Source organism: Globicephala melas, chromosome 20 (genome assembly GCF_963455315.2).
Source record: "Globicephala melas chromosome 20, mGloMel1.2, whole genome shotgun sequence".
In the NCBI taxonomy this organism is placed as follows: domain Eukaryota; kingdom Metazoa; phylum Chordata; class Mammalia; order Artiodactyla; family Delphinidae; genus Globicephala; species Globicephala melas.
In genome coordinates this window covers 879,248-903,871 of record NC_083333.1, presented here as the reverse complement: position 1 = coordinate 903,871, position 24,624 = coordinate 879,248, and the positions used below count along the sequence as shown (strand labels likewise).

Genomic DNA, 24,624 nt, shown 5'->3' with positions numbered 1-24,624 from the left:
CTGGGGGGGCCCAGCGCGCTCCGGGAGCCTGCCGGTTTTGGGGTGTCTCCTCCCGGGGTGCCATGGCGGCACTGGTCAGCAGCCTGATCCGGCAGAAGCGGGAGGTCCACGAGCCCGGGGGCAGCCGGCCCGTGTCGGCGCAGCTGCGGGTGTGTCCCCACGGCACCAAGTCCCTTTGCCAGAAGCAGCTCCTCATCCTGCTGTCCAAGGTGCGACTGTGCGGGGGGGTGGGGGGGGGCGGCCCGCGCGACCGGACCGCTGCCCGTGCGAGTGGCTAGGGAGGGGTCTCCGGGCCAGGGGTCTCTCCGCCTGGGAGGTGGAGGCCAGGGACTCGGAAGAGCGGGGCCCGACTGACGGGGACTCCCCGAAAGTGAAAGGAGGTGGGCCTGGACCACAAACTCTCGGCCAAACGATGCCTCAGTTTTCCTTCTCTCGCGCCCATAAACCCGAGTCTCCTCGCTTTCGAGGGCAAGGGGAAGGCTTGAGCGGCTAAGCCTGGTGCCCCGAAGCCTGGAAGCTCCCGCTCGCCCCCGCTCCCAACACAGGAGTCCCCCACCCCCACCATCCTCTGCCTACGTGCCGTCTCTCGCGATTCTTTCAATGCCGAGTGGAGGGGCCTGGGGGTTCCAGACGCCTGGGTCACCCCGAGGGTTTCTGCGGCTCCGGTAGCCCCGTCCTCGTTCTCCCGCTCCTCCGAGCCTTGGCTCCGTTCCTCCTCGTCGAGCTTGCCTGGCTCGGTACCAATCTCCCCAGCTCTCCCCCGGGTGTCCTTGCAGCTACCTCGCCAGTCCGGCCCTCTGTGCGCCCTCCTCCCGTGACCTGCACTTCAAGAAGGGAGCTGGGCACTCCCCCACGACCGCCTACACGGCTCAGAAATCGGGCCCCACGGGCTCAGGAGACCCTGTGCCGCGAGGAAGTCAGACACACTACACGGCTGGATACCCGCACGGAGACTGGGGGTCGTACCATCTGCGAAGGGGTACCGGGAACTCGGCCGCAAGCGCCAGGCAAAGAGAGTTGTGAAGGTTAGCCTGTGGTCCCCGTCCCGGTGCGACAGGCGGGAAGTCCCTCAGGCCTCGCTCCCGTCCGCTCGCAGCTCCCCTAGGGGGAGACCCCCCACCACCCCGCTGCCGTCCTCCTCCCCCCGCCGCCGGCCCTCCGCAGTGGTAGGTCAGCAGCCCACCCTTTGAGTGGGACCCAGCCCCCACGTGAGTCAGCCTGCCTCACCAGCTCCCTGGCCCCCTCCCCCATTTCCTTGGTTTGGTACCGAATATCCTCCATCCCAGGCGGGTTACCTGGCTGAAGGGGAGAGGCTGAGCCTAAGGGAGGGCTGGGCCCCCGCGAGCCAGCAGACTGACAGACAGACAGACAGACAGACAGATGGGTCAGTGTCAGACAGGCTGGCGCTGGGCCAAGGCGAGGCCCGCGCGAAGCGAGCGGCAGCTGCAGCAGCAGGTGCTGAGTCAGCGTCAGGCCCAGTCCCACCCCCACCCCTGAGGGGGCGCCCCTACCCTGGGGTCACCTTAATGCCCCCCATATTCGCAAACACACTGCCCCTTCAGCAGCTCTGCCTGTCTCCCTTTGTCCTCTGCGTTTCCATATATCTCTCCCCTTCCTCTTCCTTCTTCTCCCCTCCCCCCATTCTGGTTGAGCTGTAGAGTAGGAATTAAGCCTTTAAATAAATTTCAATCAATTAAACTGAAAGCTGGTTAGAGGAGGCAGAAGGGACCCACACCCCAGCTTCCTCTGGAGTCAAAGAGAGGTGGGAGAGAGCTTGCTTAGAGGGTCAGGGAGCTGGGGCCCTGGGACCCTCTTCCTTCCCTCCATCCTCCTTTCTTTTCTCTCCTCTGATCCCGCCAAGTGTAGCAATGTTTCTGGGAACAGAGATGTCATGTTCTGAGATGAATGTCTCTCTCTCCAGAGACTCAGCTCAAAGGCATCGTCACCAAACTGTTCTGCCGCCAGCGTTTCTACCTCCAGGCGAATCCTGATGGGAGCATCCAGGGCACCCCAGAGGACACCAGCTCTTTCAGTGAGAGGGGAATCCAGATGCTGGGTGGGAATGGGGAGCGCAGGCACAGGAGATGACAGTCGTATTGTGGCTTCATGTTCTGTGGTTTTCAGTCTGGCCCTTTGACCCCACAAACGAAAAAGTAGAACTGGGACCAGAATTGGGGGGGGGCTCAGATGGGGACTGGAGGCTTGGGGTACTGATACCCCTTCTCTCCACCCCCAGCCCACTTCAACCTGATCCCTGCGGAGCTCTGTGTAGTCACCACCCAGAGTGCCAACTTGGGAAACTACGTGGCCATGAACGCTGAGGGGCTGCTCTACAGCTCGGTGAGACAAGGGGGCAGAGTGGCCTGGAGTCAGGGGACTCCCCTAGCTACAGCCTTCCCAACTACAGATATTTTGCAGCTCAGGGCTTCCTCTCCCTCCAGCTCTTGCCGACACCCTGTCCTCACTGCCCGCTCCCAAGCACCTCCTGTAGCCTCCCTCCAATCCCTTCTCCTCCAATAGCCTCCTAAATACCCCCAGGCTCTTTGAATGTCCAACTCTTTCAACCTTTTAGGACCCCTGTGTCTTCTCCAACCTCCTCTAGACCTCATTATTACTCACTTCCCAGGAGTCATTCAGGATGCTGGGGAAGGATTCAGGAACTCCTCCAAGCAGAAATTCCCTCCAGGTGCCCTGGATGGTGAGAGGTTGGGAGTAGAGCAGAGAGAAGTTATCTTCTTATCCCAGGCCCCCAGAAGTCTAGTTCCTGGCCCTCGGGGGGCCACCAGACTCTTCCTCATCCTCCCTTTCTCCCAGTTCCTGTGTGGACTCAGAAGTTGGCTCTCCCAGTCTCAAACGTATGGATTATATCCTGCCTTGTTCTTCCCAGGGCTCCCTTCTGTTCAGTGATGTGTCTTTTTGTCTTTCTGTCTGTGTGTGCCTTTCTGGGTCTTTGTCTCCTCAGCCACATTTCACAGCTGAGTGTCGCTTTAAGGAGTGCGTCTTTGAGAATTACTATGTCCTGTACGCCTCTGCTCTCTATCACCAGCGTCGTTCTGGCCAGGCATGGTACATGGGCCTGGACAAGGAGGGCCGAGTCATGAAGGGAAATCGAGTCAAGAAGACCAAGGCAGCCACCCACTTTGTGCCCAAGCTCCTGGAGGGTGAGTATGGACCCCCAGGGAAGAGGTGGACCACATGGGACGGTATTGACCTTGACATGGACATTTAATGACACACAGCTAAGGGGCTGTAAGTGTTTTAAGAGGACACATGCTATGACAGGTCAAGCCAGGAAGGCTTTGGCCTTTGGAGGTTTGGGAAGCTCTCCTTCTGTGCGTTCCCAGAGGAGCAGTGTAGGGGAAGGGAGCCCTTTCAGAGTTCTCTTGGTGCCTAACTCTCCTTCCTGCTCCTCTCTCTCCCCTTCACAGTGGCTGTGTACCAGGAGCCTTCTCTCCACAGTGTCCCTGAGACCTCCCCTTCCAGTCAACCTGCCCCTTGCCATGTAGTCCCCGGACTGGAGGCTCCCTGCTCTAGCCACCACCACAGCCTGTCTCCCAGCCCTGCTTCTGGCCCTGCTCTCACCCCTGCTGCCACACTCATGCCCTGAGCAGCCACGTCCCACCAGGTGCCCTACCCTGAGGGAGCCTAGGGGCCGGCCATGACTTCCGGGGCTGCTGAGACCCTTAGATCCTTGGGCCTGGGAAAGGGGTCAGAGAGGAGGAAGTCTCAAAATGGTCCTGGCTGATCACTTCTTTCCTTCCACACTCACACCCTCCAAAGCCTTTTCCCGAGATGGCGCGTGTGTTCCAAAACTGACAAAACCAGGGCATAAATCTTCCCCACCCCAGGCTCAGCCAGTTCCTGGAGCCCTTTGCCCTTTTCATGACTACCAAGCCGTAGACTTATAGGTCCACTGCAGCTCAGGATCAGTTTCCTTCTTTCGCTACTCCACCTTTTGCCTTGTTCCAGACAGGTTCTGGAACACCAGGCACCCCAGCCAGGGCCATTTCTGCACCCAGGGTCTGTGCTGGAACACAGGCATGCTGCCAGGCTCTGTTCTGGATCCATCAGGCTTCTGTCCTTCACCCAGATGGACCCCTGGTTTCCATCTAGAGAGAGGCTGGATTTGAGCCCTGTCCAGCTTTTGGTCTTGGCCTGAATTGGGCCAGTCTCAGATCACCACAGGTTTAACTTTCTTCCCCCAGAGACACCCGGTTCTAGAGCGTGGTGTTCTAGACACATACGGAGCCATACTTCCTTCTGAATCTCAGCTCTAGGACATAGACCCCGACTCTCAGCCCTTCCCTCTAGGATGGAACTAGAGCCTATATAGGCATGTTATTGGTCTAGAGTAAGAGTTCTAGACCCACGCTCCCACCTTCTCTCGTGATACCTGTTAAGCAGGAGCTCTGGAAAGGACCCAGCTATGATTCACAAAGAACTAAGTTCTGGATGGATCATCCAGAACTTCTTGTTTTCCCTAGACACTTTTCCAAAAATCTTATTCTTCCTATTGAATGCTAACCTTATTTTTTACATGCATTTTCTAGCTCCTGCAACTCAGCTGGGGTCCTGCCAGGGAACAGAGGCTGAGGAAGGGCAGAGGAGTTTTGGAAGGAATCCCTGGCTCATAGAAGGGCAGCTAGGATGGGAAAGTGGCCAGAACCATGCCATGACTGGACCTGTGCCTGGGTTGGGGGGACATGAACACTTAGCTACCTTAGCAGGAATTCCTTCCAGGCCCCCTTTAAAGCTGAGGTCTTTAGGGTAGTGGGTCTAGAATAAAAAAGACAAATGGGATATAGTTTTGACGCCCCTCAAATGAGGAGACACCAATTCAGCAATAAGTCCCACCCTTCTCCCCTACAGGTCAGGCCAAGGACGGTGAGGGCCTCTTGGTCTCTAGACCTCATACACCCCTCCAGCTTCTAACTGAATAAAACTTGCTTTACCTCAGCTGGGTGTTAGGTACCCAAAAAGGCTCTGCTCCCAGGGGACCAGTCTCCACTCCATGCTTTTTCAATTAAAGACGATTTATACAATTGAAGTGTTGTCTGCCATCTGTGGGTAGCAGGCTTTGGCAGCCGCTCGGGGAGGGGTCAAGTCCCAGGGGCGGGGCGGGTAGGCTGGCGGCTGCCCCCCAATAACAGGTGCACATTCCTGGGCGCCTCGTCACTTCCCCTGCGCTGGCTGTCCTGGCGGCTCACCCAAGCGGACTCACTGAGCGACGCGGGCGGGCTATGATCCCAGGGGCACTGCTACTGCTGCTGCTGCTGCTGCTGCTGCTGCTGCTGCTGCTGCTGCTGCTGGGGGCGTTGGGGGCGCCGTTCGCCCCGGGTAAGTCTGAGCGTCAAAGGGGCAGTAACAGGGCCAGAGGTCGTGGCCGGGCACCACGGCTTCACTCAGTTCTCTCCTCCTCCAGGCGCCCGCGGCTCAGAGGCGGAGGGCCGACTCCACGAGAAACTTTGCTCGGGCTATGATAGCTCGGTGAGGCCGTCGTGGGAGGTGCGAGACTGCGTCGGGGTCAGCATTGGTCTCAGCCTAGCGCAATTAATCAGCCTGGTGAGGGCACACGCGGGGAGTTGAGGTCTGGCCCACTAGCTGGCTGGGGGGCGTTGCTTTAGGCAGGGCGGAACCCAGGGACCACCGGGGACGGGGTCCGGGGCGAGGCCAGGCTGGGTGACTGACTGGCCGTTAGTAGAGATTGGGTCGAAATCGGACCAATGGACAAGCTGTGGGCGTGGCTGCTGGAAGGGCCAGTATTGAGCCGGGCAGGATGATGAAATTGCCTGTTGGCGGATCTCAAAGTGGAGCTGGGACCGATGGACAGGTCGGAGAGCGGACCTCGATGGACAGGCCGGAGATCGGAACTTGAGGCGGGGTCACAGGCTGGGGCGGACCTTGGTGCCGGACAGGGTCAATAAACAACAGCGGGCAGAGATTCACTCCGGCCGGGGCCAGGACTGGTAAATGAACTGGCTGGCTGTACGGCCAGCAGGAAGTTTACGAGATAGAGGCGGAGCTTAAGCCAACGCAGTTTATAGGAGGTGGGCTTTGAACCCAAGAGGGTGCGACTCAGAAAAAGAGGGGAGTTTCCAGGGAGAGTTTACCCACCGAGCCCCTCATTTCTCTACACTGACATCATATCTACCCTTTAAACTTTTCCCTTCTAGTACGAGAAGGATGAGGAGATGAGCACAAAGGTCTGCTTAGACCTGGTACGGAGAACCCCGCACGGTGGGAAAGGGCGGGCATGCCGCTGCCTTTACAATTTCCTCGAATGTTCCGCCTGGTAAGATTTGTTTTTTTCTTTTTTGCATCACGACCTCAGAAAACACATTTATAACTGAAACAGAAGCTTCAGGAAACAATACCTATCTTTACTATGGGAGCTGCATTCCATGCATTTTTCATTCTAAATTATTTTTAACACTGGTTTGGGGCCACTCATTTGATTCCGGACCTATGAAAAGGGTCGTTAACTACAGTTTGAAAACCACTGTTTTAGAGGCTAGCGTGCAACTCCCTCTTTTTTACAGAAAGAAGAAATTGGGGCCCGATGAGAGAGAAGGGGAAATCAGTTAATAGGGTCCCAAAGAGTGCAGGTGGAGTCTTAAACAGGGCCCCGGCCTCCAGAACCACAGACCATGCCTGCGCGGCTCTCCTCCCTTGCATTCCCTGCCCGGGCTTCCTTCGCACATCCCAAGACTCCTTCCAACCTCCAGCCGGAGACGGCCCCTCAGCCTCTGCTTCCCTAGGAGTGGACTGACTACAGGCTGAGCTGGGACCCTGAGGAGCAAGAGGGCATCGATTCACTCCGCATCACTGCCGAATCCGTGTGGCTACCAGACGTGGTGCTCCTAAACAAGTAAGGATGTTCCCAGTGTCTGGGAGGTGGGGCAGGGCCTCTGGAGGGGCGCGGCCTCCGGAGGGAGGGACCTGAACCCAGATGAGAAGATTCTTTCCGGGCAGCAACGACGGAAATTTTGATGTTGCTCTGGACATCAGCGTCATGGTGTCGTCCGACGGCTCCGTGCGCTGGCAGCCCCCGGGCATCTATCGCAGCAGCTGCAGCATCCAGGTGTCCGGGCCCCACCTGGGAAGCTCAAGGCGCTCCTAGAAACCCTCACTCAGATATCCCTCCTCCATAATCCCCATGACCCTCACGTCTCTCTTACCCTTCTGATTTTCCATTGAGTTTCATCTTCTCTGTCCACTTTCATTGACTTCCAGTCTTCCTCAGTGACCGCCGCCCTCCATTGTCCATGACCTCCCCGCATAACCTTCTTATTCCTCTGTGACTCCACTTCTCTGCGATCTCCCCCTGGTGATCCCTATCTCCCTGGTGCACCATATCCTCTGACCCCTGTCTGCCCTGTGACCTCCCCAACTCCCCCAGCCCTGACCAGCTCTCTGGCAGCTCTAGTGACTCTCCACTCCATCCAGGTCACCTACTTCCCCTTTGACTGGCAGAACTGCACCATGGTGTTCAGTTCCTATAGCTATGACAGCTCAGAAGTCAGTCTGCAGACCGGCTTGGGTCCCGATGGGCAGGAGCGGCAGGAAGTGCATATTCATGAAGGCAACTTTATTGGTGAGTCGGCTTGGCTCCCATGTCCATGGGCTTTACGATTTCCAGTTTCTGACAGGCTGATAAATATATTCCCTCAGTGAGTCACTGTGGGTTCAGCAAGATAGGTATAACTGTCTATATTTTGTGGTTATGGAAGTTGAGACTTGCTCAAATTTATTAGAGATGGGCTGTCCAGCCCAGGGACCATAGCTAGCCCCTTATTACATCAGTGCCCACTGCTCTAGGATGTGGCAGAGAAAGCCATATCTGGGAATTCCCTGGCGGTCCAGTGGTTAGGACTCCAAACTTTCACTGCTGAGGGCCCGGGTTCAATCCCGCGTTGGGGAACTAAGATCCCCAACGCAGTGAGGCAAAAAAAAAAAAAGAAAAAAAGAAAAGAAAAGAAAAGAAAGCCGTATCTGGCACCAACAAAGACAGGTTCCACATCTGTGTCACCTTCTCTTCTCCCCCCACTCTCCCCAAGAGAATGGTCAATGGGAGATTATTCACAAGCCTTCTCGGCTAATCCAGCCTCCAGTGGATCATAGGGGAGGGGGGGAAAGGCGGCGTGAAGAAGTCACCTTGTACCTCATCATTTGCCGGAAGCCTCTCTTTTACCTGGTCACCGTCATTGCCCCATGCATCCTCATCACTCTTCTGGCCATCTTCGTCTTCTACCTGCCACCAGATGCAGGTAAGAGGGGAAGGGGCCCAGCACTCCTTCTTACCAATAGCTCAGGTTCTTGCTCTTCACCCATAATACAGGGAAGGTTTTCCTGCCAACTCAAGCCTTCATGAACTGTGCTTCAGCAATCTCACCCAGGTTTTCCTTTCAGGAAGAGCCTTTGCCTCTGCATCCAGATTTCCCCTCCAACCTCAAGCTCTACCTCCCCTCTGCTGCTCACTTCTCTGCACCCAGTAACTTCTGAACTCTTCCCTTCAGAATCCTAGGATCTCATCCTTGGAACTGCCACTCCTCTGACCAACAAACTCCCAGGCTCAGCTAACGCTTCCTTTCCCTTTCCCCATTCCTGGCATCCTCCCTCCCCCACTTGTCAAATGCCGCCTACTAGTCCCTTAACCTCCTATGTCCCTTGGAAATAATAGCCAACATTTCTCTGGGAGACAGCACAATATGCTAACAGAGTAACCTTGGGCAAATTCCTTAATCTCTTAGTGTCCTGATCTGGAAATAGGACAGTCTTTGTCCCTCCCACATAGGACTATTTTGAGGATTAACTGAGTTAATAGAACTATGCCTGGTACTCTGTAAGCTTTGTGTACGTGTAGGTATAGTCTTTTCTAATTTGGAGCACTTGCTATAAGATAATACAAATAATGTGTTACATATATTAACTCAGTTCTAATCTTCACAACTCTGTGAGGTAAGTACTGAATTGTCTGCCCGTTTCACAGAGGCTAAATGAGTTTAAGTCATTCACCTGACATTACACAGAGAGAGGCAGTATTGCTGTTCCAACCCTGCTTAGTACTAGTCTGATCCAGAGACTGATATCCTAAACTCTCATATTCAAAGATGCTTTACTGGGAGTTCTCTGGTAGCCTAGTGGTTAGGATTCTGGGCTTTCACTGCTGTGGCCTGAAAAACAAAACAAAACAAACAAAAAACACACGCTTTCCTTCTCTCTGTAATCAAGCCCTCTCTCAGTCTAGGGAAGGAGAGTGATGCATCTCTAGAACACACTTCCACATGTAACTTCTCCTTCTTCCTGGAGCAAGGCAAATCTTGGAACCCAATATTACAGGACTAAAGTAGAACAGACCATAATAGTTACTTATTGCAATAGCTTCCATGAAGTTTGCAGCGCCTGTTGTATGCCACAGTAATAACCAGTCACCTGGCATATTCTTATATACTTGGTTTCATTTTTAGATCCTTCGATTTGCTATATAGTTCCTGCTACAGGGGTTGGTCCACTCACTCATTTAACAATATTTGTTGAACATCTGTAATGTGCAAGGCGCTGGGAATACATCAGTGAATAAAACAGACAAAAATCCCTGCTCTCATGGAGTTTATATTCTAGTGGGGAGACAGTCAGCAAACATAATAAACCCATTGAATAGTGTATTATTATTTTTTTAATTAATTAATTTAGGCTGCGTTGGGTCTTCGTTGCTGCGCGGGAGCTTTCTCTAGTTGTGGTGAACAGGGGCTACTTTCGTTGCAGTGCACGGGTTACTCACTGCGGTGGGTCCTCTTGTTGTGGAACACAGAATCTAGGCGCACGGGCTTCAGTAGTTGTGGCACGTGGGCTCAGTAGTTGTGGCTGGCGGGCTCTAGAGCACAGGCTCAGTAGTTGTGGCGCACGGGCTCAGTTGCTCCGCGGTATGTGGGATCTTCCCTGACCAGGGCTCGAACCCGCGTCCCCTGCATTGGCAGGTGGATTCCTAACCACTGTGCCACCAGGGAATTCCTAGATAGTATATTAGGAGAGGTCAATTCCTAAGAAGGAAAAATGGGAAAAGGGTTTGGGGAGGATGCGAATGGGGGTATGGGTTGCAATTTATTTATTTATTTAAACAATTTTATTGAAATATAGTTGATTTACAATGTTGTGTTTCATTTCTGCTGTACAGCAAAGTGACTCATTTATAGATATATATATATTTTTCATATTCTTTTCCGCTATGGTTCATCACAGGGGTTGCAATTTAAAAATAGGATGGTCAGTGAATGCCTCACTAAAAAGGGAATGTTTGATCAATAGTTGAACAAAGACTTGAAGGAAGTGAGAGAATGACCCTGGTAGATATCTGGGGGAAGAAATTAGCAGGAGGAGTTAACAGTGAGTGCAAAAAGCTCTGAGGTGGGCGTGTGCCTTGCATATTCAAGAAATAGCCAATGAAGTAATAACTGAATGAAGTAAGCAAGAGAGAAAACAGTATGAGATGTAGTCAGAGAACTAATGGGAAGGCCTTGTAGACTTCAGTATGGACTTTTATGCTAAAGGCGATGGGAAGCCACTGGAGTGGTATGATCTGGTTCACATTTTAACGGGGTCAATCTGGCTGCTCTGTTGAGAACAGTCAGCAGGGGGGCAAAGGATGAAGCAAAGAGGAGGCCTTTATAATAACTCAGATCTGAGGTAATGGTGGCTTGTGCCAGGATGGTAGTGGTAGATGTGATAAGTCATCAGTTTCAGGATATATTTTGAAGGTAGAGCCAACAGGGTTTGGTATGGATTGGATATGGGATGAGAGAGAGGAGAGCTGAGAATGACTCAAAGGGATTTGGCCTGAGCCACAGGAAAGATCGAGTTGTCATTTGTGAACTGAGGAAGACTATGGCGGGAGTCGGTGGTGAGGGAATTAAGTTTTGGACATGTGAAGTTCGAGATGTCTAGTGGACACCCAAATTGAGAGGTTAAGTAGGCAGGTGGATACAAGTGTGGAATTTAGGGGAATCAGTCCAGGTTGGAGGTATAAATGTAGGAGTTAGTTACATGCAGTTGACCCTTCCAAAAGCCTGTCCTTGAGTGGGCTGGAAACACGGTCACTGATTATGCCGGGGAGATTGCTTTCTGGCAAAGCCTAATCCTTCCGCCTTCTGCTCTGTCCCCCAAGGAGAGAAGATGGGGCTCTCGACCTTTGCCCTGCTGACCCTTCCTGTGTTCCTGCTGCTGCCGGCAGACAAAGTGCCTGAGACCTCCCCGTCTGTCCCCATGATTATCAAATACCTCATGTTTACCATGGTCCTCGTCACCTTCTCAGTCATCCTTAGCATCGTAGACCTCAACCTGCACCATCGCTCACCCCACACCCACCAAATGCCCCTTTAGGTCCGTCAGGTAAGAAGATCTCCTCTCCAACCTGTGTTAACTCTCAATCCTAGTATTTGGCTTTTTGTCCAGGTATCGCTCCTCCCTCCCACCAACTTCAACCTTCCCTTTCACAGACCTGAGGGAGAACTACAACTCCTGGTAGAGTGTCAAAGTGCCAAGGTCTTTGGGTGTTGAAATGTTGCCCAATTAATTTTATCCTCCCATCATTGACGCTGCGTAGATCCCAGACTATCTTCATCAATACTGCCCATCGTGGGTCCCAAGGAAGCATTCTAAGGGTTAGGTACTATCAGGGTGGAAGCCCTCATAACTTTTCTTTCCAGTCAGGATGCCTCCTAACCCACTTAAGAACTCTTGGGCTGTGTAGTTGCATTTCATCTGTGGGACGCATGCACGCATGCACAGGAATGGGCACATGCCGTGGGGGTGGTTGGCGGCTTCCCTTCTGGTCTGAGAGCATAAGAGCCCCCTCCAATACGCCTCTTCTTCTACTCAGCAGATCTTATCCACAAACTCCCTCCGTATCTGGGTCTGAAGAGACCCAAACCTGAGAGAGACCAGAAACCGGAGCCACCTCCTATACCTCTCAGGGATTCTCCAGGAAGTGGCTGGGGTCGGGGAACAGATGAATATTTCATCCGCAAGCCACCAAATGATTTTCTCTTCCCCAAACCCAACAGGTAGTATCTACTCCCCATCGCCCATGTAGAAGGGAGAGGGAGAACTACAGTTCCCAGGAGACTGTGCGGAGGCAGGCGTCCTAAGCTCCCGGAGGTTGTCGTGGTTGAGCATCATGGGACTTGTAGTATCCCTTCTGTTGCCCACTTTGCGGGGAGGTGGGAAGTAAAGCGTAAGGGAATAGGAGGAATTGCGGAAGGCTAGAGAGGTCGCCGCTGTCGGAGAGAACCTGAAGTGCTCTCTCGCGTTTTGAAACCTGGATGGGCGTTGGAGGAGGGAGTTGGGGCGGGGCCTAGAGCAGCCGCGCAGGCCGTCTTTGTGCCCCGGTCGTGGCCAAACAGACTCGCCTCTTCCAGGTTCCAGCCTGAACTGTCTGCCCCGGCCCTGCGGCGATTTACCGATGGTCCACACCGGGCTGTGGGCCTGCCTCCCGAGCTACGGGAGGTCGTTTCCTCAATCAGCTACATCGCTCAACAGCTGCAGGAACAGGAGGACCACGACGCGGTGAATCCAAAGAGGGTGGGCCAAGGCAAGGCCTGGGTGGCCTTGGCTCCACCCACAAACTTAGGCTCCGCCCCCAGCACTCGATTTTATTTCTGATTGGAAGTTTGCCTCACTTGGTCCCGCCTCCTGGTTTCCGACTTGTTCTTTACTCACCTCGGTCGCCCGCAGTTTCGCTCTCTGCTATTCTGCGGGCCCGCCCTTGTCTCAAAGCCGTGGTAAGAGCACCTGGGTGCGGTACAGGGCCTTGGGGCCGCCTTCCCTGGGGGTCTGGAGCTCAGGAACAGTTTCCTCTTCCTACCCCCAGCTGAAGGAGGACTGGCAGTTTGTGGTCATGGTGGTGGACTGCCTCTTCCTGTGGACCTTCATCATCTTCACGAGCGTCGGGACCCTCGTCATCTTTCAGGACGCCACGTACCACTTGGCCCCTCCCGACCCCTTTCCTTGAGGACGAGAGGGCCGAGACCGAGGTCCTCGGCCAGTTGAATTGAGAGTTTGGTAGGACTCTCAAGTCCTATCCCTTTCTGCATCTTAACTCCTTCACTAGGAGTCCAATCCTCTCATCATTTCATTTCTAGGGAGGAAGCCCAAGTGGGACTGGGCAGATGGGGGCCTTGGGCCCACCTGAAATGCACTATCCGCTTATTTACTCTTTGGCTTCTTGAAGAAGCTCCATTGGATATTCACATCTAGGTTGGCAATGAATGGAACAAAGAACAAGAACTAGATTGTAAGCCTTCTGAGGGCAGGAACTATGTCTGTTCACTGTAATATCCCCAGCACCTAGCACAGATCCTAACCTATACAGCTGGTACCTCTGGTTGAATGAACAGGGAAATTTTTTTTCTGTAAGGAAATACACTAAGTAACAGTGTTTATGTTTGCATGTTGGGACCAGTGGTCGTTTTTTCTTTGTTTTTACCTTCCTGTAGTTTATTGTATTTTGTAATATCTTTAGGATAAAAAAAAAGGTTATTTCTAAAAGGATGCATTTGTGATGAGGATAAAAAAGCACACTGTAAAAACCTCAAGTTCCAGCTTTGGTGCTCAAACTTTGGACAAGCTACTAAACTGCCCTGTGCCTCAGTTTCCCCATCTGTAAAATGAAGCTAATAATAGTATCTGCTCCCTAGTCTGAGGATCATATGAGAAGATGAGAACAGAAGCATTATACAGTATACATCAGAGGTTACAAACTGGTGTGTTTTGTTTGGCCCATGTTGTTGGCCAGCAGAATTTAAAATTTGAATTGGTTTGCTACTTTTGAAATGTGGATATTTCACAGAGAAATTTGGATTTCTGGCTTCTCTTGAAACTTTTTAAGAACTACAGGCTAGTTCGAAGAATCCCAACAGGCTACATAAGCTGCCATAATGTCTTGAACAATGAAATGGAGGAAATCCTTTATGCATGATTCAGTCCCTATGAAGACGGTCTCTCATCTGTAGCAACCATGCTTGCAAATCAAGTTAAGCAAGGCCCCATGGAGACAGAAGGACAGACTGAACTCTGGGGACTAGGCTCCATGTAGTGGGAGCCGAGGGCAGAGATGGCCACATAAAGGGCCAGCTGAGTGGATGAAAGATTGGCCACCTCGGCATTGTGACTCCCTGCAACGTGTCTCATTATGACCATGCTCCCTCACCTGTTGGTGGGTGTCCGCAGGTCCTGGCATGAGTGCACTGTGGGTCAGGGCCGGTGGTGGTGGTGGGGCGGCCCGTGGCCCAGGTGGCTCTAGGACCCCCCCCCCACCATGGAAAACCGGCTCTGGTATGACAACCTGGGGTGCTGCCATCAATACCAAGAAAGAACCCAGAATGTGGAGGACTTCCTACTCCTGCTGTTGGGCCTTGTCGTTCTTGTCAGCATTGGGATCAGCATGGCAACTATGGTCAGAGATGGTTGGGGACCACCAGTAGGGGTGAAGAGGGCTGAGGGTGGGAACCAGCTGCAGCCTGCACCTCTATCTGCAGGAATGGTCTTGGCTGGGAGGGGGGGGTGAGGGTACAGAGCCTGGCCTTCATTTTCACCCACCCCACCCCACCAACCCCAGGTATGACATGGGCTCCAGAATGCCTTAAACAAGACCATCTATTGGATTAACCAGAAAAGTAAGTACGGAAGACAGGTAAGTGGCACCCCCCCGCCACTCCCTGGGCCCTAGAAACCCAGGCCCCCAGATTCCCAACCCTGAACTCTTCTGACAGTTGCCCTGCCCTCACGGACTCTCGCTTCCCCCAGATGAAATCTCACAGGCTTGTGAAAGGTCCCCCAAACATCCTCCTGCCAAGGCCCATGAAGTCCACATCCACTGCACCCTGGACCCTGTGGAAATGAAGATGGCCCGGCCCGCTTGCTACTCCCTGTCCTCCTACCATCATCTCTGCAACCATAGACGCAGCTGCAGCCGCCGCCCCGGCAGCCACCAGCGGAGGCCGAAGAACCGCAGACAATTCCCCTACAGCCGCTCAGGCTTCCGTAGGCTGCATCGCAGCCACGGGATGTCACAGCTGCGGCCGATGCCCTCCTTTGATTGCGAGGACCCGGACTCCTACCTGGAGGAGGAGGAGGATCTTTCCTTCCCACAACCCAAGTACCCGTGGGGGTGCTGGGGAGGGCTCTACCAGCAGATGGGCCTGCCCTCCAACGTGGGCCTCTGGGGCCGCCAGGGTGGGATCCTGGCCAGCCTGCCACCACCCTGTCTCTACCTGTCGCCCGAGCTGCGCTGCATGGCCAAGCGTGTGGAGGCCAAGTCCGAGCTAAGGCTGCAGTCCTTTGGGTCCCCCTGCTCACCAACCCGCATCTGGGGCAACGTGGAGGCTGACCGGTGGACCTCGTCTCCACCACCTCCCCGACGATTGCCCCCTAACCCCTCGTGGGTCCCTGGGGGGCACAGCACTTACCCCTCAAGGGGCCAGCTCCCGTATGACTCCTGGGATCAGCAGCGGCGTGGTCTGGAGGGCTCTGGGCCTCCAACCGCTCTGGTGCCTCGGGGCTGCCGGCCCGAAGCCTGGCAGCGCAACTCCCCACCGGGCAGTGGACGGAGCCTCCCCAGCTGTGCTCACAGCCAACCCAACCGCAGGCCACACCTCTCCACGGGACACTTGAACTACTCCCGGGATCCCCACAAGGTGCGGCGCCGGGCGGCCGAATGGGCTGATATGCTGCCCGTGCGGCGCCCTCTGGCCGCCTCCGCCTCCCTCACGGTGCTGGCCGAGGCCTCGTACCAGCGGGCCCCGGCTCCCAGCTCAGCGCTGCTCCTCCGCCCCTCCCAGCCCCTTCCCGAAGTCCAGGCTACCGAGCACCCTCCACCCCCACCCACCTTCATGCCACTCAGCTGGAACCCGGGGGGCAATGCCAACTACCAGATGTATGACAGCCTGGAGCTGAAGTGGCAACCGCAGGAGGGCCAAGCGCGGGCCAACTCGCTGCTACCTTCCAAATCGGCCTCAAGGCCCTCTCTGCATGGGAGACAGACTGGGAAAATGAACTGACCAGCTGCAAATGGGGGCGGGGTGGGGCCATCAGGGCATGGAGAGAGGAATAAAGAGTGCTAGAGTCCAGGAAACATTGGTGGTCTGTGGCTTGGAAGCACCACTCCTTCTGCCAGCCTGGGTCCCTGCCCTTGGCTTCCTGCAATAAGAAGCCAGTGTCCCCTTCTTGGCCTGAGGGTCCCCTTGGTTTAGTGGCCACAGTCCTGACAGCAGGCCCCTCCTGGTCCTATACCATGCACTAAGTACATCTGCAGCTGCAGACTCCAAACCACTGGTCTCTGGGCACCTCCTCTGTGTCTCAGCTGTCCCCGTCCCCAAAGAGCCTCATACAAGAAGCTGCTTCCAAACTGGGAGGTTCCACATCTGGGCAGGTCCAGCTCCAGGCCCAGTGAAGGGCATGAAAAAGGCTGAGGCTCTGGACTCCAGCCAGGCCTTCAGGAGGCCTCTGAGGCTGAGGTCTTCCTAGTCTCAGGAGGGGCCAAGAGATGGAATGTGTCATTCGAACAAGTGAGTGAGCGGGCGGTGAGCGAATGAATGACCGCTCGGGAGGTGTGCCGGCCTACGGGCCCTGTTTGACTGTCCAGGCTCAGCTTACCTGACCCTGGTTACCAGGCAATGCCACCCTGGACCCTCCTTTTCGTCCCCCTCCCTCACTGTGATGTCACCACCTGCCCCATTATGACCCAGTCTGACACCCAGTTAAAAGTGGAGGGCAGGGGGCCCAGGCAGTCCTGGGACCAATGGCCATGGGTGAGCGAACCTACTGTGGAGCTGAGCCGTTCCCTGGCCCCATCCCCAGGAAATGCCAGGAGCAAGGAGACGCAATAATCCTGCTCCTGGTCAGCTTGATCTTCGTCAACGTGGGGATCAACATGGTGGTTATGGTCAGGGCAGGATCTGTGCAGCGGGGTTGGGGGAGCCCTGTGGTCTTGAAGGGGCTGAGGTGGGAGGGCTGCTGGGGTGTGGCCGGACAAGGGTTGGATTTCAGGGCTCACCCTGCTCCCGGCCTCCCCCCTCCCCTTCTTCCCTCAGCTCTGGAGGCATCTGAAGAGATTCTTGCAGGCACTTTTCAGACGTCTTTTCACCAAAGGTGAGTGGGCGCCGGGCGTGGGTTCAGGGGATGTGGGCCTGTCCCCTTTCTTCTATCCCTGCCTTGATTCTCAGCCCCTCAGGAACCCAGGCCCTGACCCACGTCGCCTTTCCCTGCAGACAAGCAAGCAAGCTGTGTAGGCAGCCGTCACATGCGCATGCGCTGCTCCATGGATCCCAAGAACCTGTGCTCAAGAGTTTCTCCCTGCTTCCGCCATGGCCCAAGCTTCCTGCTCGGGCACCCAAACCACCCTGACTCCTGGATACGAGACAGAAAAGATGAGAAGGCTTCTAAGTACTGCTGGATGCCGCCTCAGTGTGGACGGGCTGGGGCTTCCACAGAGGTTCCACTGTGGAAGGAGCGGGTAGTGAGAGCTGGGGAGGCCCCTCCGGTCACAGTCTTAAAGTCCCAAGCCAACTTTTACTCCAGGTAAGAGACATCTTCCAAGCTCCGCAGGATGAGCAAGGTGGACGTGGTTCCACTCCACCTGCCCCAAGAGAGCAAGACTAAGACCCCAGACTCTGACCCAGCCCAGTCCCCAGCCTGGGCCCAGACCCGCCCCCCAGTTCAGCCCCCTGTGCATGCTCCTGCCAAGGCCCAGACCTTCTCCTCAGCCCACCCCACTGAGCACACCCACCCCCCAGTCTGAGACCTGCTCCCGAGGCCACGCCCATGAGCACACTTCCGCCTGGGCCCAGGCCTTCTCCCTAGTGCACCCCACTGGGAACACTCCTGCCAAAGCCCAGACCTTCTCCTCCACCCATCCCACTGAGCACGCCCCACCTCAGGCCGAGACTTGCTCCACATTCCACCTCCCTGAGCACACCACCCCCCAGGCCCAGACCCCCTCCACAGCCCTCACCCCTGAGCACAGCCCTGCCCAGGTCCATGGCCCTGAGCATACCACAGCCCCATACCACAACCCAGGCCCAAGCCCAGGCCCCCTCACATGCCTCAGCCCAGTCCCTGGGCCACACTTCTCTCTGCACCCTGACCCATGCTCATCTGACCTATACCCATGCATACACTCTGGTCCCTCCCCCAAATTCTGCCCCAGTCCCTCCCCCAAATTCTGCCCCTGCTACTACTCCTGCCCTAGCCCCTACACCAGCCCCTGTCCCAACTTCTGACACAACCTCTGTCCCAGCGCTGGGCATGGCCCTGACGAACACTCCAGTCCCTTCCACCACCCCTATCCCCATCCTAGATTCTATTCCCTCTACCTTGTCTGCCTTCAGCCAAGTCCTCTCCTCCGGCCGTGTGGTCTATGATGCCCGTAGGGTAAAGCAGAACTTATTCCATGTGTGTGCCCCTCAGAACTCTGGGTATTCCAGAAAGGATTTTGGTACCCTCTCCAGGCCCCAAGAGGGGCATGGTCTGGTGAGCTCTGGTACAGCTGAACAAACACTCAAGCAATGTAGTGGGGACAGTGCTAAGCCCTCCACAGGATCCATTCTGGGTTACCTGGAGTTGGGGAATATGGAATGGAAGATCTCAAATGATTCCAAAGACAAATTTGTACAGTCCAAGACCTTCCCTTACTGCAGCTTCCTTCCTTGCAGGTCTCAGAAGAGAAACACGGACCCCCAGACTCCAGTCTACCCCAAATTCCTGTACTCCAAGGATGCTGCACCTTCTCAACCTTGCTTCCATTCTCCAAACAGTGCCCAGAGCTCACCATGCACCATGCCTCCACCATGCACTCTTTCTCTGCCTCTTGTTTCTCCCAGATCCTGGGTCCTTCATCAACACAGAAACCACCAGAAGCCCTCCACCTTAATGCAACCCCCCACCTTTCCCCCAACCTCCAAGTCTTCTCAGTCTGTCCTCTCTTCCCAGGGCCCCATCCCTCTCCAGTTATCCACTACTTCCCAAACCCCAAGCCAGGCCCAACCCCGTGAACTTCCTGAGAGTCAAGGCCTCAACCAAGCCTCTGTCCTCCAAAGGACCCCAGGCCCTTCCAAAGTCTGCAGAGTTTCCTGAAACCCAGGCCTAACCACAAACCCAGACCTCCCCAAGAACCCAGGCCTTGCTCAAGACCAAGGCCTCCACAAGCTTCCAGGCTTTACCCAAGATGCTGGAATTGACAGGGGCTCAGAACATACCCATGACCCTAGCTTACACAAGTACTGTGGAATTCATCGAGATCCTGACCCCAGAAGAGTCCAGCCCTTACTGAATACTCTGGCTCATCCAAGAGATCAGGCCTCCATAACAACTCATGCCTTATCCCAAATCCTGGCCTCCATAAGAACCCTCTAGGAACTGACTCTGTCCAAGTTTTGGGCCCACATCAGACCCGACAGTCATTTATATCTGAGGCAGTTCCTCGAAAGGAGGATGCAGGGCAGCACATAACATGGACTTCTATCCCACCCAGTCAGAACTCCTGCTCTCCCAAGCCTCAGGTAGCCTACAATGACCTGCAAGCCTTCTCAGAGGTACCTGGGCTGATTGAGCTGCAATCACCCTCCCAGCGAGCAGGCAGCCAAGACTGGGTGTACCACCCAATGGATACAGTTCCTCCAGCCTGCAGAACTATCGCCAGATGTCTACGCCTCCCAAAACCAGCTGGAAGCCCTACTGTCCTGGGTCAGGCACCCGGCTCGGGCACGTGGTCTTTGACGCCCACCAGAGACAGTTCAGAACAGGCAGGGACAAGTGCGAAGCTCTGTCTCCCAGGCGCCTTCACCGAGAGACATCCAACAACTCACCGGAGACCATCAAGGAGTGGGGATATCAGTATGTGATGAGCAACTTAGAAAAAGAGGGGACAGATATGCACGAGGAATAAAGAGACAAGAGAAGTGATCTGTGGTTATTGAGGACATCCACCCCAGCCCCATCCCACAGGGCTTGATGAGGACCTAAACTATCCCTGCTTTCCCTCCATCGCTTTCTAGCTGAATTCGTTATCGCCAAGGCCCTAGAGTTGCATTGTCAATTACAGTAGCCACTAGCCAAATGCCTATTAGAATGTAAATTAGTTAAAATTAAGGAAAATTAATTCTGTTAAAAATTAAGTTATAAATTATAAATTCTCTTCCTCAGGGAACGGAATTTCCCTGGCATCCAATTCTGTTCCCTGGCGGTGCAGGTGTTGGGACTTGGCGCTTTCACTGCTGTGGCTGGGGTTCAATCCCTGGTCAGGGAACTCAGACCCCACAAGCTTCATGGTTTGGCCAAAAAAAAAGATTTCTGTTCCTCAGTGCCATGACCTTCTAAGTGCTCAGTAGGCACATGGAGCTAGTGGCTACTGCATTGGACGGCACAGGTTTAGAACATTTGCATCATCATGGAAAATGCTATTGGAGAGCAGTGCTTTAGAGTTTAGAGCGATTTTGCTTTCCCTGTCACCCACCCCCAGCATCTTAAAGCTCCCCCAGAGCCTAGAGAACTTAGCTCTTTTTAGGGTGGCTCAGAAGCCACCCTCTGGGGAGGAGGTAAGATGTGGGGATGGACACCCAGTGCCTGATTTCCCCAGACTGTGAGAAAGAGCCCAGGCTTCAGTTTTCCTCATCTGGTCTCTTGGGTCACGACCAGATGTACGGAAACTTGCCTCCCCCGTTCTGGGCTGTGTTTGGGGCTCTTGGTTACTGAGGGAGAAGACCTCTCTTTGTCAGTGACTAGGAAAACTTGTGTTTTAGGCTCTGGATTCTGAGGGTCCCCTCCTTCATAGGCCTCTAAATTTTTCGAGGTGTCTCCACTTAATTTTCTTGCCCATGGACTTAGGCCTAGTTCACTGTGGAGACAGACCCCTGGGAAAAAGGCATGTAAGAATTTCTGGTCCAGTGTGCATTGGTCTAATCTGTGAGCGTGTCTCTGGTGTCCTATCTTTCTGTCCTATTATTCTGGCTCCTAGTTTCATCCTGGACTTAAGCTGTGTCCATGATAGCACTGGTTGCTGAAAACCATTTCCTTCCCCTGATAATTTTTCATGGCCCTGCCCTAGCCCAGCTGGAGTTTCCTCTGGACTTGATTTTCAGTCCTGATAACTCTTCTGTATACACAGATAAGCTGCGAGATTCCAAAGCGTTTTCCCTGCCACCACTTGTGTGTCTGAGGTGGGCAACACTAACATGTCCCTTCCCTGAGTGAGATGTCCATCCCTGGGTCACTACATGCACATTATCGGTGTGTTCTTGACTAACGTTACCATCACCGATTCCAAGGAGATACGTCCCAGCTGGATAGCCCATTTCCAACACCTCTCTGGCTCAGCTCTGACCTCGGACAAGTCATGTGCAACCTTTCTAGGCTTGCAGGCCCATCTCTATAATGAAGTTATAATTGCATGCAAGAACCCTTCTAGATTTAAATGACCAGGGCTCCTCTACTCCCAAGTGAGATGTAGAGTCCCCTATTTCTCCGCATGCGTTAGTGTATGGCCCTCATCATGGTTTGCAATTCAGATTCATCCCATTAGGCCTCTGTTCTGACCGCAAGGGGTGTTTGTGCGGTTCACCTGGCCTTGCAAAGACACAGAATAGCTTACCTCCATAGAAACTACAACTTCCATCAGGCACTACTTCAACGGAACAGGAAAGGATGTGGGGGCGTGGCCCCAATGCCCTGGTAGCTTTGAAGACAAACTACAACTCCCTGGATAGCCGCGAGATCTCTGCAGAGCGAAAGGAGTGACTGAACTCTGACTGGAGGCCGGGCTGGTCCGGAACCACCCCGACAGTCTCCAGAAAGGGGCGTGGTTATAATTTCAGGGCGTGGCCTTACAGGCAGCAGGAAGAAGTTACCTGTGGAATCTTCCTATCCATTCTCTTCCCAGCCTTTGTAGCTAACCCTAAGAGGGAAAACGCAAACCACTAGCCTCTTCTGAAAAAGAGGTAAGGGGAACGTAGACAAGGGGCAGAAAAGGAGGCTATTGCATTCCTTAGGAGGGGCCAAACAGCTACTTTCTACCTGCTGAATCAGGTGAACCGTTCCATGGGGGCGGGGACCAGCATATGAGAAAAGGGCAAGGATGGAGGAGGTATTTATTTGTTCTCTTTCAAGACTAAATTTAGGGCCCTTCGTCTGCAGACCCATTGGCGGACTGAGTCTTGGGAACCCTCTTGGCCTCTGCAAGAGGAAAGAACGGGGGCCAGTTTTCCGCAACAAAAGGTACGGCCCGTCTGGGCTTCCTCCCGTCTGTGTATTTCCTAGCCCCCAAACGACAGAGCCATATGGCTTCCGCGGTCTGGGGGAGTGCTCCCTGGTGGGGCCCACCGCCCCCAGCCCCAGCCCGGCTGCTCACGTACATCAACTTCTGCTCTGGGGTGCAGCTGCAAGAACTAACCCAGCTGATCCAGGAGCTGGGTGTGCAGGCGAGCTGGAGTGAAGGTCCCAAGCCAGGACCAGATCTCTTCCAGGCCAAGGACTTTGTTTTCTCTTTGCTTGGTAAGTAACCCTCCCAGCCTTCGGGAACTTGCAGCTCTCAGCTCCGTCTCACCCCGCCCACGCTCTGGATCACGACTTTACGATCCCTTCTCTTTCCTTAGGTCTCGTTCACCGCCGGGACCCTCGCTTTCCTCCTCAGGCAGAGCTCCTGCTGCTTCGTTGCGGGATTCGCGAGGGCTCCCTGGATCTGGGGCCTGTGCCTCTAGGTCCCTACGCTCGGGGACCTCACTACGACGCCGGCTTCACACTCCTGGTGCCCGTGCTTTCGCTAGATGACACTGGGCAGGAGCTGCAACCGGACGTGGGATCGTGTTACACATGGCTCTTCCTCCCAGAGCAGGTACACGGAACCTCGGTCCGGGAGGCAGGGCAGGATTGCCTAGGATCCCCAGTCCCTGGAGGAGGTGATTCGATCCACCCAGCTCGAAGCAAAGAAACTCCCAAGGATCCGCAAATCTCCGTGGACCAGCTACACGTCACTGAGCCTGAGGCACACGAGTCTTTGGAAAACGCACCTAGTAATGTTTCAGTGCCAGAGTTGCCTCCACAAGACGTAACCGATGTTGACTTTCCCTCACCACTGAAAAAAACGAATGGTGACGTCACCAAAGCAACCGACGTTAGCCCAGTGCCACAGACGTTGGAGGCTCCGGAGGCATGGCCCACATTGTGCCCCTCCCAGGTGGCTGCCTGGTTCTTTGTTTCTCTGGCTGCGGTCGTTGAGTCCCCGTTTCCGGTTCCGGGTGCCCCACGCTTGGTCCACGCAGCCCGCCACGCGGGGCTCACCACCATCCTCCTGGCTACACCCGGGTCCCCGCGCCGCCTCCTGATTTTCGACTTGATCCCCGTGGTGTCCGTGGCCGGATGTCCCCAGAGGGCTCGGAGGCACTCGTGGGCCGGCCCGCTGGCCTCAGAGTCGTCTTCCTTCTACCTGGTGCCCGGCGGCGGCGGCGGCGGCGTCACAGAGCAGACGGACGACTCTGGCTGGCAGTTCTGCTTCGCCCGCCAAGTGCTGGCGCTCAAGACGCGCATATCCATTCCCTTGCTGCAAGCGCACGCGGCGGCTCAGGCGCTGCTGCGCCGTCTGGTGGCCAGGACGAGGGTCGCGGCGCCCAACGTCCTGCGGACGTTGCTCTACTGGGCGTGTGAGCGGCTGCCCGCGCCCTCTCTGGCGCGACCCGAGAATGCGGGCGCCTGCTGCCTCGGGCTGCTGGATGAGCTCGGCCGGGTGCTCAAGGCCGGGACGCTGCCCCACTATTTTCTGAGTGGCCAAAAGCTCCGTGCGGGGGACGGCGCAGCTTCGCTGCTCGGGGCGTTGGCCCTGCTTCGCAGGAACCCTGCCTACGCCCTGCACCCCTCTGTGGAAGAGGCCAAGGCTGCAGGCAAGGGGGGTGGCTTAGCCGGCGTGGGAGGCGGAGCCCATGAAAGACGCTGTTCCTACTAACCTGGAATGTGCTTCTGCTGGCCAGCGGGATGTGGAGGGGACTGCTCTCCCCTCACCTGGGAGACAGGCTGAGCGCTTTGGGCCTGAAGAGCCCGTTCTAGAAGGCCTCCTCGCCGGTTCCTCCACTTCCTCCCACCCTCCTCCCGCCCCATCCCTGGCACAGGTCGTTCCATTCTGGCCTCTCCACTTTCCAAATCTGTGGCCAGCACCCCTCCCACTCCGGTGCAGCCTCTGGCATCCATCTTCCTCCAGTTCTTATGGTCTTTTCTCTTAGGAGTCAATCGGGATGGGGGTAATATATTTGCTGAAAAAACGTGTAAAGGAGAAAGGTATGGAGACCAGGGACTGACCAATTTGTCTCACACAAAAGCAGAGACATTAAGGAGGCCGGATTTCACCCCAGACTAGACCTCACCACCACCGCTATCTCTTCAGTTATTCCCGCCACCTTCCTCATCCAGTTCTGTCCTCCATCCCGGGCAGTAGGGTCCCTTTCTCTGTTCTCGGAGCATCTGCCATTCCATCTATCTAAGCCCAACCTCTCCCCCCATCCAGAGTTCCATTCAGTGGAGTCGCCTCCTTGTCCCTCCTGCTCTGAATCCCGAGACATGCGAGACATGCGGCCTTGCCTCGGCTCCGCCTGT

The 24,624-nt window shown here is 55.0% G+C and overlaps 4 protein-coding genes across 4 annotated transcripts; all 4 read left to right on the top strand.

The window, feature by feature from the left end:
* Positions 1–1,905: 1,905 nt before the first annotated feature.
* On the top strand, positions 1,906–5,078 carry LOC132594300 (fibroblast growth factor 11-like). The gene is made up of 4 exons (XM_060291154.2): positions 1,906–2,032; positions 2,237–2,340; positions 2,963–3,161; positions 3,429–5,078. The coding sequence occupies exons 1-4, from the start codon at positions 1,906–1,908 to the stop codon at positions 3,605–3,607; spliced, it is 609 nt and encodes a 202-aa protein (XP_060147137.1). The 3' UTR covers positions 3,608–5,078.
* Positions 5,070–13,008, top strand: LOC115850578 (acetylcholine receptor subunit beta). The gene is given in 12 exon segments (XM_060290744.2): positions 5,070–5,337; positions 5,423–5,562; positions 6,174–6,218; positions 6,759–6,868; positions 6,973–7,081; positions 7,447–7,594; positions 8,058–8,267; positions 11,162–11,385; positions 11,449–11,530; positions 11,876–12,059; positions 12,414–12,561; positions 12,866–13,008. Coding segments are annotated over 12 exon segments (1,638 nt in total). The 5' UTR covers positions 5,070–5,240; the 3' UTR covers positions 13,007–13,008.
* A 1,345-nt stretch (positions 13,009–14,353) lies between these two features.
* LOC115850590 (uncharacterized protein SPEM2-like) lies at positions 14,354–20,018 on the top strand. The gene is made up of 6 exons (XM_070044562.1): positions 14,354–14,449; positions 14,612–14,669; positions 14,800–15,689; positions 17,085–17,142; positions 17,262–17,571; positions 18,705–20,018. Exons 3-6 carry the CDS (start codon positions 14,892–14,894, stop codon positions 19,123–19,125), a joined length of 1,587 nt encoding a protein of 528 aa, XP_069900663.1. The 5' UTR covers positions 14,354–14,449; positions 14,612–14,669; positions 14,800–14,891; the 3' UTR covers positions 19,126–20,018.
* Positions 20,019–22,320: 2,302 nt separating this feature from the next.
* LOC115850972 (transmembrane protein 102-like) lies at positions 22,321–24,091 on the top strand. The gene is made up of 2 exons (XM_060290401.1): positions 22,321–22,536; positions 22,638–24,091. The coding sequence occupies exons 1-2, from the start codon at positions 22,323–22,325 to the stop codon at positions 23,978–23,980; spliced, it is 1,557 nt and encodes a 518-aa protein (XP_060146384.1). The 5' UTR covers positions 22,321–22,322; the 3' UTR covers positions 23,981–24,091.
* The last annotated feature ends 533 nt before the right edge of the window (positions 24,092–24,624 follow it).